General features: G+C 34.0%; 1 protein-coding gene across 2 annotated transcripts in view; it reads right to left on the bottom strand.

The window, feature by feature from the left end:
* LOC129236928 (sex determination protein fruitless) overlaps positions 1 to 16,297 on the bottom strand; it is a 139,242-nt gene that overhangs the window by 14,543 nt on the left and 108,402 nt on the right. The window contains exon 8 of one of the 2 annotated variants that reach the window (XM_054871428.1): positions 3,488 to 4,113. The exons of the other annotated variant lie outside the window; for it this stretch is intronic. Coding sequence (XP_054727403.1) covers positions 3,488 to 4,113 — 626 coding nt within the window. Of the gene's footprint in view, positions 1 to 3,487; positions 4,114 to 16,297 lie in introns of those variants that run through there. 2 annotated transcript variants of the gene reach the window in all.

Consider the following 16,297-nt stretch of genomic DNA (forward strand, 5'->3'; position numbering starts at 1 on the left):
TATAATAAAAAAATTAAAACAATTTTTGGAAGTTAATTTAATTTTGGATTTAAATTGGCGCGCGACTACTATTCGGAATTCATAGAGAGAACGTCGGTTCGAATCTCGGTGAAAACACCAAAATTAAGAAAAACATTTTTCTAATACCGGTCGCCCCTTGACAGGCAATGGCAAACCTCCGAGTGTATTTCTGCCATGAAAAAGCTCCTCACAAAAATATCTGCCGTTCGCAGTCGGCTTGAAACTGTAGGTCCCTCCATTTGTGGAACAACATCAAGGCGCACACCACAAATAGGAGGAGGAGCTCGGCCAAACACCCAAAAAGGGTGTATGTGCCTTATATATATATATAATTAAAAAAAAAATTGATTATTTAAAAGTTTTAACTATTTAATAACAACATTAAAGTTTTTATTAAGAAAAAAAAAATTGGAAGTAAAATTTTATTTAATTTTAATTATACGTTTTAAAAATACAAAATAATGGATTTTTTAAATAAAAAAAAGTATTTAAAATTTTATTTAATTTTAAGTAAACGCTTTAAAAATAAAAAGTAATGGGTTTACTAAAAAACCTCTAAAAATTGCCTTCTTCGTTTCGAATGTTAACTTAAAAAAATGCCGGAAACCATTCTGACTCAATGAAGGGTCTTTCAAAAGACGCGCTTAGATGTTTTTTAACAGAAATGTACAAATTTAGATTCTTTCATGCTTCATTATTTTTTTCCAAAATGCGGCTCTTGAAAAATATGTGTGAAAAATTACATCAGTTAAATGTCCACAGGCTGTTATACGAGAATCGAAACTTGCTCATACATTATCGCATTGAGTTCAGCACTCTCGATTTGATTGTTGGGTTTCAGCTCTGGAATCGTTGTTAGCTTATTTACATAGACTTTACTTATCAAAAAGCCGCAGTCTGCTCCGCCAGTACTTTTTTTATACTCGACAGAACAAGATTCTTGAAATTCATTCAACAATCTTTGAATTGTCGACTAATTCGGACGTTTATTTCCACCAACAAAATCACGTAGTTTGCGATATGTTTTTCTTAAAGTTCGACTAATTTCATAACAAGTTTTTAATAAACTTAACGTGTCGTTCTATTCTTTAAAAGTGTACATCTGTCTACTTGACAAATGTCAAAGATGACATAAAAAAGTTACCGTCGAGAAATTATTCACTATTGACATCTATGCATCTCTTTTGAAAGACATTTTACTTGGGCCTAAGAAAAATCCTGCTTATTGCTCTCTATTGCGACGAGTTTTATATGAAATGCATTAACATAAACTCATTGGGCCACTTGCTTTTTGCAGCATGCGAGCAACCCGAGGACTCGTTTGTTTTGTGTAGAAATTTTTCAGATATTTCAGTAAATTTGTTACTCGCACAAGAAACTATAAATCATATTTGCCGAGTGAAATGCAAATCTATTAAAATGGCGCACACACAAAGAAGCCTGCTACTTATGGTATATGTATGTACATATGTTTGTATGCATGCACACAAATTTCTTGCCATTTCATTTCAACATTGATTATTTTTATTGTTTTTATTATTTTTTAATTACCACTGAAAAACGTCAAACTTTAAAAAGTTCAAATGCATATGTATGTATATATTTTTTGTCTGGTAACTCTTTTGCAGCTTACATTTAATGTTTCGATTCTCATACACACACATTTCTTCTAAATTTAATTGGCAACTAATACATTGTTTGTTTCTTTTGTTGTTTAATTCTTTGCTATTTTTATTTTTTTCTAATTTATGATTTTTATTTTATTGTTTAGGAAACCTACAGGTTACTGTTTGTTGGTGTTTTTTGCTAATTCTTACATACATACATATATAAACAACATCAAGATATTTCAATAAATATTTTTTTTAAATTTAATTTCTTATATACATATATGTATGTAAATTTATACCCGAATATGTGCTTTGTTCTATTGTTTTGAATATAACGGTCCTTGATTTTTGTTTCGAGGAAAATACTTTCGATTCTTCAAACACTAAATACTCTTATGACGCTAACTGATGCATTTTTGTGAAACCTTTGTAATAGTGATGTGCTGCAATGTAACGACATACATACATACGGTGGATACGTTTGCTCAGCACCCTCTTGTAAATACTTGTATATATATACTTGTACATATATATATATATATGTTTATAAAGGTATGTATGTGTATATATGTACATATGTATATAAGTTAATAATATATTTTGCACGAATTTTCTACAATTCATTGCCTTTGTAGTCAATTTAATGGGCAAACACCTACTGTGTTGCTGGCATACTTATATGTGTCTATGTATATACATACATATACATACATACTTCTTGTTCTAATTGACATATAAAATTTGGCTTGCCAACTAACTGTTTTTTTGAAAGAGTTACCAAGAATAAGTTGATTTCTTTCGAAGTGTGCGCCTATGTATGCGTGTGTGTGTTTGTGTGTGTGTGTGTGTGAGTGATCATGGGTGCATTATTTCTTACTGTGTGATGCATATTTGTGTGAAAATTGAATTATCTTTCCTATTTCGCCTGCGACAGCTTACTCCAGCGCCGCCTGTGCAGCATGTTGCGCAACATTTTCGGAGCTAGCAACATTTTTTATCGATGCATTCTCGTTCTCAGCGCACGGCGATGTTATGGACATGGGCGCGTTGGTGGGCATTGCATCCTCGTTATTGCACTTATTATTCATTGTTGCCTGTTGTTGACATTTTTCGTCTTCATCGGATTGCCTTTTTACGACAGCATCCTTGTCCTCCATCATTTCCGGTGCCGCAGCACATGCGTCTGCTGATTTCACTTCATCCTGCTTGTTTGACGTTAGCTTCGCCTGTTCGCTGTTTGCGCTACCCAAGCTTAGGAATTGTGCAACAGCCTTGCTATAATTCGTCATTTTGACGCTTGCCACCTCGTTCTCATTCTCGACGTCGTCGTCGTCGTCGCTGTCGTTGCTTAGCAAAATTGATTCTGTGTTATTATCATCGACGTGTGCATGCACATTGTTCTTGTTGCTTTTGCTATTGCTGCCATTGTTACGATCTCTCTTATGCTCTGTGCCTTGTAGGCGGCGTTCAAATTGTTGCTGCTGCTGTTGCTGTTCGTAGGCGAATGGTTCGCTGCGTCGATAGAACTCAAAATTGCGTTCACGTATAGTCGCACTATGGCCGCCAAAGTGTTGATTACTGGTGCGTGCGTAGAAATTAAATGGCAGCTGCGACGTCGGCGCATTCGTGTAATTTGGCAAATGTTTCTGTTGCGGTTGTGGCTGAGTATTAGTAAGTATGGTTGCTGGCGGCTGAGGTGGTGGCGTATGTTCGTCGAGATTCCATAGGAAGGGATTTGCTGTTGCTGCGGTTGTTACTCCTCCTGCGGCGGCAGCAGCGGCGGCGGCTGTTGCAGTCGCAGACGGCAATGAGCTGTTCAACATGTTGCCATAATTCCAGCCCAAATACTGGCTGTATCATTCACTTGTCGCGTTGTGTTGCTGATGTGGCAGCACTTGATACTGCTGTTGTTGCTGTTGTACAGATAGTATTTGTTGTTGTTGTTGCTGTGTTAAATTGTGCGCATGCTGTTGCAATTGCTGTGTCAAATTGTGCGCGTGTTGTTGGAGTTGTTGTTGCGTCTGCACCTGCTGCTGGTGATGTTCACGTTCGCGTTCGCGTTCGCGTTGCTGCTGTTGCGTCTGCTGCTGCTGTTGTTGTTGCTGCTGCTGTTGCTGTTGTGCCGCATTGAATGCCGCTGCTGCCGCCGCCGCCGCCATGGCCGCTTGTGAGGCTGCTGCGATTTGTGTGGCCGTTGGCGATTGCGCCGCTACAGCTGCACTCGCGGCAGCCGCCGACATCAGATTCTCGAATTTACGCGTATCCGGATTGTACATCGGATGCTTGAACTTGCAGTGCGTGCGCAGATTATCGCTGCGCGTATAAGTGGCGCGGCAGAGCGGGCACTCGAAGCGGCCGGGAAAGTGGACGTGGTAGTGGTTGCGTATGTGGGTGACGACCTTGCCGCACAGCTTGCAGCGGTGCAGATTACAGCCGCCGGACAGACGTTCGAACGTGAGACGCATATGCCAGGCTTTGGAACCTGTAACCAGTTGGAATGTGGAATTTACAGTAGTGGGCAACAGCGTTGGACGGTATTTGAGGTTTGCAAATTTATTCAATATCAATTTTGAATTTTTTAATTAATTTTGTTTTTGTGTTTTTTTTTTATATGATTTGAATATTGTGGGGCTCGAAAATTGTTTGCATTACATTTGTCAAATGATACGAGTTTATATGTGAAACGAAATTCGGTTAATAATTTCGCAAATGGTTAAGTTATTGCACGCGTTGAGTAAGAAAAGAAGAAGAAAAAAACAATACGAATTTGTTGGTGATTCACAGAAACAAAAATATAACGGTATGTAGTATCAAATCTTGAAAAAGAAAATCGAATAGAGTGCGAGACAGACGACAGTGGGGTTGAGAAAGAGATGGAGTAAGATGAAGAGAGAAATAGAGGGTTAGAAAGAAAGAGAGAGACTGGAGTGAGGCAATGGAGGAGCGATGAAAATTGTGGGAGGGGTGATACACACAAATATATACAAATCGAAAAATTATTTTTGTCATATGTATGAATAATTTTGGATTTAGGTTTGGACGTAATTGGGAGATTTTTAAATAACAACCGTAATATGTACATACATACATACATTCGAACATTTATGTGTACATACATTTAATGAAGTTATGTGGAATATTTAAACTCAGATTGCTTGTATTTCGGTTTCAAATGCAACTTTTTGTACATATGTATGTATGTGTCTGTTGGATAAATTGAATGGGTATTGAGGTGATATTAAAAACACATAACTATGTATAATTCGGAATTGATTTTTAAAGTTATACAATAACAAAATTAAAAATATAATTTTACCGAAATTTAGTAAAAAAAAACCAAAATTATTGAATAGTAGTTAGAAAGTTGTTAGCTAACTTAAAACTTATACCAGAGATTGCGAATATCAAATATTATTTACACATTTTAAAGGGTAACAACAAACCATTTTTGTGTGAGTGTCAAAAACAGTGCAGACCCTTAAAAAATTCCCTTTGGTTGGTTTTAGAGCAAAAAACAAGAAACTGTTAAAACGTTCACTGAACAATTTCGCAGCAGCGCATAGGAGCTGCGCGCAAGTGAGAGAGCAAAACTTTATACCCGCTTTTCTCAAAATAATTTTTTTCACTCTTCAATTGGACGTTTAGATTACTTGAACACTAGAAAGTAAATAGTCTTTTTCAGAAATAATATTCTATTTTCCCTTTTTTCGCCACAGCTCTAACATTTTTTTAAACAAGCATCATTTCTAAAAATTTATTTATTTTTGGTTTACAAAACAATACGACTCGTAGCGCTGGTCACGGAGGCCTTAGGCTCTAAAAATTTTATTAAAAAAAGAAAAAAAAATAGTGTAAAGGCTGTAATATAATTTTTTTTGTTCAGCATTCCAGTTCTTGCACTTTTGATAAACTCCATCCGGCCGCGAGGAAGTTTAAAAAAATTAATTTCAAAGATTTCGCATCAGAAAATCAATTTTTTTGTACTCCACCATCTAATAAATAAACTCTCTAAAACCAAATCCTTGTAAGTATTCCAAATACGAGATTTTTTACGGTGGCTGGAGTGGTGTTGCCTCTTAAATATTATCAATAACCTGAGTAATTTTTTGATGTATGCCGAAGTAGACGTTCACGCTTTAAGAATTATATAAGACATGGGCTGAAAAGTTCCGGACCTAATACATAGATGGCACTAGCTTTATTGCATTCACCTCTTTTTCAGTTAGTACTAAACTTAAAAATTTCATGATATACAATTCTATGCTAAGAGTGATGCTACTTTTGTTATTTTCAAAACAATGAATCAAAAATAATTTCGTGTTTTAATTTTACACTGCTTCTTGATGAGAAACAATACCGTTCAAACGAAGCAATGCCTTGAAAATTGTTATGGGGACTCCGCTCCATTAGAAACAATAGTAAAATGGTGGATTGCTGACTTCAAAGACAAAGAAAAGTAGAGACACCGATGGTACACAACGCAGTGAATGCCCAAATAAGGCGGTAACACCAGGAAACATCAAAAAACCCACAAAATCCTTTTGAATGATCGAAAAATGGAGTTGCGTGAGTTAGCTTACATCGTAAAGATATAAAAAGACGTGTTGGCTTTATACTGCATGACCATTTGAGAAAGCTCTGTTCAAAGTGGGGGCCGCGTTTGCTCACTGTTGACAAAAAAGAAGACAACGCACCCTTTCACAATTCAATTAAAACAATGGCAAAACTACATGAATCGAACTTCGAATTGCTTCCACATCCACCGTATTCGCCAGATTTGGCTCCCAGCGACAACTGGCTGTTTGCAAACCTAAAACAATGCTCGCCGGTAAGAAATTTCACTCGAATATTTTTTATAAACGTCCATTATTAAACCATTACAGATTGGGAAATAGTTCACTTGGATTTTCTGAGAGTTGATTTTGTATCGGGAGAGATCCAATGGACGCACCTATCACATAACTAAGTTGGCATAAGAAGCGACGTAAGTATTGCCGCATACTCGTTTGGACTCTACAGTACTCGATTAAGCCTCGTTGTTCTCGCACTTTTGAAGCTGTTGATTACACCGCACAAAGGTTAAAGACCTATGGATGGAGTGTTTGCACCACTTTTCGCTAAAGTGTCCGCAATTTCATTCCCTTCGTGCCTTTCATGTCCCGGTACCCACTTCTTGAGTAACAAAGCTTCGAGAATGATGCTAAAGCTTCGAGAATTTTAAAACATTCCCAGACCAATCTTGATTGAAATGAGAAGCTATTTAGCGATTTTAGAGCTGCTTGACTGTTAGAAAGAATGTTGATAGCTCTAAGGCGTCGACTTCCGCCTGAAAAATGGAAGTCGTTTTTCCCATTGCAATTGACTTCTTGAAATGTGGTCCGACAATTTCAGCCCCGGCACTGCCGTCTTCCATTTTGAAACGTGAAAACCACATCTGTGCACCCTGTTTTAAAGATATTTCATTATTTCTCCACGCTGAGCCATCACTGATGGCCACCTTGAAATTCTTAGAAAATTCTAGTTTTCTTTCCGACTTTTCACAAACCGTCAGGCACGGAGATTTCAGGATTGAACCCGGAATTCTTACATGCCCTGTAAGATTGCCTTCTTTAAGAAGACATAGATTTGGAAGGCTTAGGATTTTACTAGCTGCCGAACGTTTGGCTATAAGGTGGAATGAGTCCACTGACCATTTCTAAAGCCGTTTTGGCGCAAGGTCGCATTGCTCCCGTTACGCTCAGACAGGCTATTCTGTATACCTTGTTAAGTGTCATCTGAGTCTTAATTTGGTCCACTTTTGACCACCATACCAAAGCGGCGTAGGTGAACATTGGCACTATTATTGTCTTAGACCATTATCTTTGGCTGCAGACCCCATGTTTTACCGTAAAGCCTTTGGTATGTGCATATTGCTCTCAAAGCTTTATTTGTAATGTACGATAAAAAAATTTTTGCAGGACACAATTTTATCAAGGATTACTCCCAGATAATTCATATCCCCGGATAGAGTTAAGTTTGCATCCCCTAGTTTTAGGGTCCCTAAACCTAGCTTCCCTCTTCAGGTGAAAAATATCACACATGTTTTGTTCGGATTTATCCAGAGTCCTTTATTGCCCTTATTCCATTACAACTTTGAGTAGTTTTTTTTAGTGGATATTCGAAATACATTGGTAATTTTTTTGCTAGGCATGCAGACAAATTTTGCGGAAAAATTAATATCTATTTCAAAATTTATATTATATCAGTAAATTCTTATAATGACCAAGATTAAAAAAAAATTTTTGTTGTTAAGTTTGAATTTTGTTAAACAAATTTTTAGAACCATTAAAATAACAAAGATAATTGAACAAATTGGGGCTTACTCAAACAACTGAGATCTCAGAATTATTCGAATATTTTTCAAGTAACTTAATGATTTCCAACCCTATTTATATATCCGTGGTGTAGAGCTAAAAAAAGTCTACGCTAGAAATGCTCGTGGAGTGCATTTTAATTGATTTTAGTTAATTTTTAAGGTTGAACCATTTTTTAAGAATTTTATAGCTATTACATACAAAAAAAAAACTTCATTTGCTCCCATATTTGTTTTTTGTTTAATAAAAATTTTGTACATTTTTCATATTTAGGTGGTCAAGTGGAGAAGAGGCTGACCTCATTTGCACCAAAGAAGGAAACGACAAACGAACTTTATTGAACTCATACAAAATCGCTTAGTTGCCTACAACGACACAGAAGTAATAAAATAAGTCTCTGGGATTGATCGAAACATAAATACCGTCAAAATCCTTGAGAACGAGCTCACCTTTGAGCTTCAATTCCTCTCTCGTTGAAACTCAGATTGTTTGTATTTGGATTTCAAATGCAACTTATTTTACATATGTATGTGTGTATGTATTGAGAAATATTGAGAGTATCTTAACGGAGCTTTCGAGAAATCAAAAAGAGCGCAATCATTGCAGTTGCTGTCGTAATCAATCTGATGTAGAAGTAGTTGGCACAGGGCCTATCAAGTGCATGAATATTAGTTTTTGTTAGTGAAAAGATCAATAAACTTTATGTTCAGTCTCCAACGGCGGTAGTTTCGATTCTGTTATGGATAAAACAATATTTTCATACCAATAAATGCTATGGACTTATGTTCCATAGAGCATTTTGTATCATAATTTTCTTATTTTTTGCGCGAACCCATGAGATATTTATGTCAGAGGTGTATTCAAATTCAATGTATTTAAATCCAAAAATAAGATTTCAGCTCATATTTAGATTTTTGCTTGCATTTTGCTCTCATAAATTATGATAATTAGCCGCAAAAATTTGGACTAAGTGGTCCAAATCTTACATCAGAGCTAAATATACACAGACGTCGTATAATTAAATACATAGACAATTCGAAAATTTTCTTTTTTTTAAATTATGAGTAATAATTAGTTATTATAAACTTAAATAAACCATTCGAGTTACATATTGTGCGTGTTAAAGTTACGGGAAGTTATGGCGGAAGGCAGCTGGAGGAATGGGGTGTTCAACAAATTAAATTTTTTATTAAAGAAAATTAGTTTATTTTAAGAATAGCAGTAATTGAAAGAAAGTTGAAAATATAAGTAATTAAGTTGTGCGCATGTTATGGTTTCAAGTGATTACACATGATTTAAATATATTTTGAATTTATATATGAATATATTTTTTATGCTTAATGACAACAAAATATTTTTAGCTACTTATTTGCCAATCAATTCCAATATTTTCCCCTGTCTGTTACCCAAAATTTTTTAATTATTTACAATAGATGGATGAGTGAACTTTGACAAACTCATTTTTTTTTCTTCTAGTAAATGTGCTTAATTTGTTTTTGTTTTTGTAAATAGTACAAGTATTTATTACCAAAACCATAGTAAATATACGCATATTTTTTCCATATGTTGCTTAGTACTATTAATTCGGCAATGATGTGTGTACTTGAGATGTATGTATGTATGCATGTAGGTAAGTATATTATAAATGTGCATGTATTTAGGTATTTATGATATATAATGTGTACGTGTGTGTGTATAAGGCTTTAATTTGCGCTTTCTTGGGGTTATATCGATAAAAGCTTTATGTTTCGGTTAGCTTTAGTGTCAATTGAGACTTGCATGTATGTGTGTACATACACACTTGCAATATGTGTAAGTGCTTATAATCAATCGGGCGGCTTGCCCGACTTTTCTTTTATATTTTTGTTACATGTGTATATCCTTACAGTTAGTTGCTTTGCGTTATTTGATTTTATTGCCGTGTTCGATCTTTTGCGTTTTAATAACTTAACTAATGGGTGTTAACCGCCACAAAAGGAGTGATTATATGTAAATAATTAATTAATGTTATTTTTTAAATATTTTTGCTTTTTTATATAAATATTTAAATTTTCTCGCTCGAATTTGCTTATTATTAAATTTTTTTATTGCTAGACAGTTAATTTCAGAGGTCTCCACACACATTCCGTTAGTTTTCGTAGACTATTAGTGGATATTCAATAAAATTATTTAACTATGAGCGTCCTTTTAGACGGTATCTGCCCATAAGTAGTACTTAATTAAAGATATTCAATTTTTTTTTTTTTTTCAAAGTGAAAAAAAATGTACAACTTTAAAGGAACTATGCGAGAGAACGAACCTGAAAAGTTAGCTGAGGCTCATTAAAACTTTGACAGATAATTATAAAGAAAATTGAAAGAAAAAGTTCTTTGTAAGCCAAAAAAATTAAACTAACCTCTAAACGGACGTCAACTCAACAAGTAGTTCTGTCAAATCAATTGAGAATCGCGTAGCAGCACTGCCAATATTATGCTAGCATGAAACATTTCAAACACTTGCCACTACTAAGTATAACAATTTGTTGCTGTAGACTCAAATACTCGATAAAAACTAAAAAGTAGCACAAAGACACAAGTTTTTCGTGTAAACCCCTACTTGTAATTTATACTTTTTGTTTTTTGAAAAAACAAAAAAAAACATTTTAATTAAAAAAATATATGCATGTGTTATTAACACCCTTTACTTCTAACTTACTCTTTATTTATTAAAACAAAAAAGAAAAAAATAAGTTAAAAAAATATGCATTGTTTGGAACACGCTTTACTTCTTACTTATAGTTAAGAACACCCTTTGCTTCTTACTTATAGCTAAGAACATTTTCCATAAATTATTAAGTATGTGTGCAGTTATGTATTTACAATTATGAATTTAAAATGCGTGGAGAGCTCACTAAAGGGTAGCAGAAATAATTTTAAAAATTTTTTTCTGAGATTTGTTTGTCTTCTCAGATCTCTGTGTTAATATGTTATTGTATTATTTTTCATAAAATTTGATATGATGTACATGTATAAATTAGGGAGTAAGAGAGAGAGTAAGTTGCGCTATTAGAAATACCCTCTAACTGATAAATATAATAAAAGTAAAGAAATATTAACAGTAAATGATGTACGTGCAGTAGTGAAATTTAAAATTCGCCTCGCTAAAATTTCACCACTTACCAACTAACTCAGTCTCTCGAATGCCAGTAAGATTCACGTGAGAGTGTAAGATATTTAGATGCTATGTGTAGCCTACTAATAGGCTGATAATGAAAAGCGTAATAGTATGAATTTCAAGTTCAGTGGTATCGTCATTTTCTTTTTTTTCGCTATCCCAAGAGATATAGAAGTATTTCAATGCCAAAATGGGCATGAAACACCACTTTAAGATTTCGGCTCAAAAATTATTATTTTAAATTATTTCATAAAATATGATAAATTGTATCAAAAATTGTGGACCAGGTGTTTTAAACCTTCTACCTTTTATAAAAAAGGGTCTTTCAAATATGACGCCTTGCAGTCAGTAGTGAATAATTCCTAGACGGTACCTGGTTCTTATCCTATCTTTGACTTTTGCTAAATAGACAGATGTTCAATTTTACACGATAGAGCAACGCTTTAAAATAATTGAAACTTATTATGAAAATGGTGGAATTTTTTGTTGGAAATATTCGTCTGAATGAGTCGACAGTTCAAAGGTTGGTGAAAAAATGTAAAGAACTTGGTTCTGTCGGAGATAGAAAAAAGATTGTCAGACTAAAAACTGGACGCTTTGTTGAGAATATTGCTGCTGAAGCGCAAAGTGTTGCTGAACAACCTTCTACATCGATATCTCGACGACTCGACGTTCTCAAAAATTAGACATTCATCAATCAACTTGCTCATGATGGAGATTTAATGAAGTTTCACGCTTCTAGATAACTCATAAAAGTATGCAACAATTAATTATGGTGGATTGTTGTTGGACGCATTTTGTTTGTTAAGCCTACGTTTCCACCAAAAGCAAACACCGTGTTTGCAGGAGTTGTGTTTGGGAGAACTGTCAACTGTTTCCACCGAAATGTGTTTGCAAAGTGTATGGTCTTTGGTATGGTAAGCAGATTTATGATACATTATTTTGCGGCGACAGCACAGCGCGATAGCCCAGCGGCTAGCAATGTGGGCTTCCGATCCGAAATCCTTGGTTCGAATCACAAAAAAATTTTTTTTTTTTTATACATTTATTTCATTTTGTTTTATGATATGTTTATGAGCAGATTTTTTTCATGGCAGAAATACACTCGGAGGTTTGCCATAGCCTGCCGAGGGGCGACCGCTATTAGAAAAATGTTTTTATTAATTTTGCTTTCACTGAGATTCGAACCAACGACCTCTCTGTGAATTCCGAATGGTGATCATTGTTGCCATGTTTCGATAAGAATGCAATAATAAATGAGGAAAATGAGCAACATTGCCACCACTTAATAATTAAATTAGACGCAAACCCAACAAAACACGCTTTAAATTAGACGCAAACCCACAAAACACGCTTTGAAAGTGAGTTTAGGTATGGAGTTGTGTTTTAATTTTGTATGGGATTTGACAGGAGTTTTGTTTCGTGTTTGCGCTAAGAACACGATAGCGGCAGAGAACACGATAGCGGCTGCGGTGGAAACTTAGTATAATTTAAAAACTGAATAAACTTTAATAAACTTAAACTCCAGCTGAGAAAAATTTGGCGTTGATATTTTAGCATGGCAAATTTCTTCATTCCACTGCGGCGAATTTAAATTGCGATTTTTATTTAAAAAATATGGGTAAATAAAAAGTACTCGCGTTCTGAAATTTATTACGTAACGTACTTAAGTAGTTTTCTAAGGCTTTATAAAAATATAATTTTATTATTTCCAAAAGTTTTATGTTTTTTTTACCCATTTGTCATTAAATTCGTATGCATAAAATTATATAAGAATTTATTTTTGTTTTTCAATACAGAAACAATTGACTAAAGGGGCATATTTATTCTAGGTAAAAGAAGACAAATGTTCATATGTATGTATATATGTAATAATTTACGTTTGATATTGAGTTAGTTCATTTTCAACACCTCTCCTTCCTGCAATAGAATTTTATAAAATATTGGTGTATGTATGTATGTATGAGAGAAAGGTCCACAATCTAAAGGAGGCGAATAAGAAATTTTCCTATTTGCTTAGGCTTTTGGGCTTTAGGTTAGACGATTTGGAGATGGGTAATAGACAGTTTGTGTTATTGTTGTTTTAGTGTTTTCATCGTTAGCTAAAAAATTTTCAAATTTGTCGGCCAATTCCTGTTTTTGATTTTTTTTTTCTTTTTTGATTTTCTTAAATTTAGCAATTCGAATTTTTGGAAAAAAAGAAATATATTTTCAATAGATTTTTCACACATTTGTTACTTCACTGGGCACAAACATCAGAAGGGGAGAATTAAGGCGATATTTAAAATAAACAGTGTTTGAATGTTATAGTTTATGGTACATATGTAATATATGAATAACCTTAAGTGTTAATTTTTAGTTAATTTTTAAATTTTGTATTTTAAATAGTCTAATATTAAAAGTTTTTGCTTCTTTTTTGTTTGTGTCTATTTTTATTATTAGTTAAGTGACGTGTTGTTATAAACGAAAGTAGAATCGTACAAAGCTGCAGAAAGTTGTAAGACTTACCGTTCGAAGTTTACTAAAGAAACAGTTGATCATATGCATATGTATATATTTTTTTTATACACACACATATGTATATGTATGTATATATTTGTTATATGTGTATACATATTTTCGCTTTAATTTCAAAGCATAAGTTTACTGAAAATAATGACACCCTATGCCGTAGAAGTAAACTCAACAGATCAATACTAAATAACTCAGAGTTAGCTAGAACGCGCGTATGCTGGATGCGCTTAAGGCCATCGCGGCCATTGGAGAGTAAATTGCAGCGATAACTGTGGTTCGTGATTGCGTGCGGCGTTTAGTTGGCAAGAAAGAGAAGAAGTGTTTCAGTGAGAGTAATAGCCCAGACTACAGACGGCGGCGTTAATGGGGATTAACGGTCCAGTTAATTCTGATTAAAATTCCAGTGTGTCAGACGGTTGTTACGTGGATTAGTGAACAGTTGATTTGTTTATTGGTATTTTTGACAATAAAAAATTTACCGCAGCCAACAAATATGAGTATTAGCTGCACTGATACTAAAAATGTATTTATTATTTATTTATTTATTTAAAAAGAAACTTAAATTGCAATTTCTCAAACTGCTCCGCAATATCAACACAATTAATGTAATTTCGAAAGTTTTAGTGCTAACTATCATTGCGACAAATCTTTCTTGTTCTTTTATTTAACAGTTTCATTATTTGTCATTCACAATAGTTATTAAATGTAATTTTTCGGCAATGTTACCATCGAAAATTCTCCGGAGAATTAAGCCTAGTTGTCAATCCGCATTGCAGTTGCATTTAATTTCTGAGATAGTTTCGAATTAAGTCGTTAAGCCCGCTTAACACCACCGTCTGTCTAGGCTATAAGAGATTTAAAGCAAAACTTATTGTGGCAATTTTCTAAAAAAAAAATAATTTTTAAGAAATATTTTTTTAAGAACTCTTGTTTAACCCTTTGCAGGCGCGGCTATTTTCAAAATTAAAGTTTTATTCACCGTTACACAAACACAAATGTTTTTAAATTTGTAATTTATAAACAAAATAAATGCAATAAATACGATTTGTTTTTGTTCTGAAGATATAAACTGAAAATTTTATTTATTAATTTAATTTTTGTGTTTTTTAAAAGCTTAAATAACAATGAAACTGTTAAATAAACAAAAAGAATATATGCGTCGTACAAGATCGAAATCCTTAAGGTGATTAGAGATTTTAGAAGTGTTAGACAACTGAAAATTACTTGCATTGCTTCTATGGCGGAGCCGTCGATTTCGGAGTCAAATTTTAAATGCCTCCGCTGCGGAGCTTTCGAGTGCAAAGGATTAATATTCGCTTTAAAAGTGAATAAAGTTTCAGAAAAGCTGAAATGCTAAAAAAAAAATTCTTAAAATTTTTCGTTGTCTCAGTGCCAAGGGTTAATATTCGCTTTAAAAGTGAATAAAGTTTCAGAAAAGCTGAAATGCTAAAAAAAAATTTCTTAAAATTTTTCGTTGTCTCAGTGCCAAAGGGTTAGTATTCGCTTTAAAAGTGAATCAAGTTTCAGAAATAACAGCTTCAAAAGTGAATAAATTTTCAGTAATGCTGATTTGCTCAAATACATTTTTCTTTGTCTCAGATTTCACATTTTGCTGCCGTCAATAATTCTTTAAACAAGACAAATCTATTAAAGGTACCAACACATGTGGCTGTCAGCTTAGAATGAAACAAGGCGAATTCATTATTTGTTTTCTAGTTGCCCAATACTTTTACTTTGACAATAAAACGTACAGAACATTGTTGCTGGTCTAGTGCCAACGCCTTTAATGAATGCGACTTAGGTTTAAAAAATAATTTATTAAATTTCGGCGCACGAAAGTTTTCGCTTCAAAAAATTTTTCTTTGTCTCATATTTCTCATTTCGCTGCCGCCAATAATGTTTTAAAAAATAATTTATTAAATTTCGGCCAAGGTGGAATTATTAAGGTGACAGCATTCACCCAGCTGAATTTTTCGCCGTAGGTATGGCTTACGTCAAAATGATATGCTTTGTTTGTATGTATTGGTATGTTTACATTCGTATGTTTACATTTGATTACTGATTTTGACGTGATGCTTGGACTAAACGCAACAACAAATACATGTAGGGTTTTACTTATATGTGTTTGCTGTCACCTGTAATAAATTCGCCTTGATTTCGGCGTACGAAAATTCTCGCTTCAAAAAATTTCATTTCGCTTCCACCGCAATTTGGATCCCTTTTTAATCACAATTTGCATTGTCTCCATAGCGGAGCCGTCGAGCTTGAAGACAAATTTTAAACGCGGAGCTCTCAAGTGCAAAGGATTAAAAGTGAATCAATTTTCAGTAATGATGAAATGCTAAAAAGAAATTTCGTAAAATTTCTGAACATTTTCTTTTTTGTCTCAGATTTCTCATTTCGACGCCGCCAATAATGCCGCATTGACAAATGAACATTTTCGCTTCAGCCTCGATTTCGTTCCCTTTTTTCAATCACCTTGCGCAGTAATTTTCCATAAATCACACCCATTTTTAAGTCGTTTTGTGTTTTTGTAATAATATTGAAAGTTTTATTTTTATTTCACATTTCATTTAGTATAACTACATACAAACATTATTGTATACCTAGCTGAAGAACCATTTTATTACCGTTTACGTTGAAACC

Source organism: Anastrepha obliqua, chromosome 1 (assembly GCF_027943255.1).
Source record: "Anastrepha obliqua isolate idAnaObli1 chromosome 1, idAnaObli1_1.0, whole genome shotgun sequence".
NCBI lineage: Eukaryota > Metazoa > Arthropoda > Insecta > Diptera > Tephritidae > Anastrepha > Anastrepha obliqua.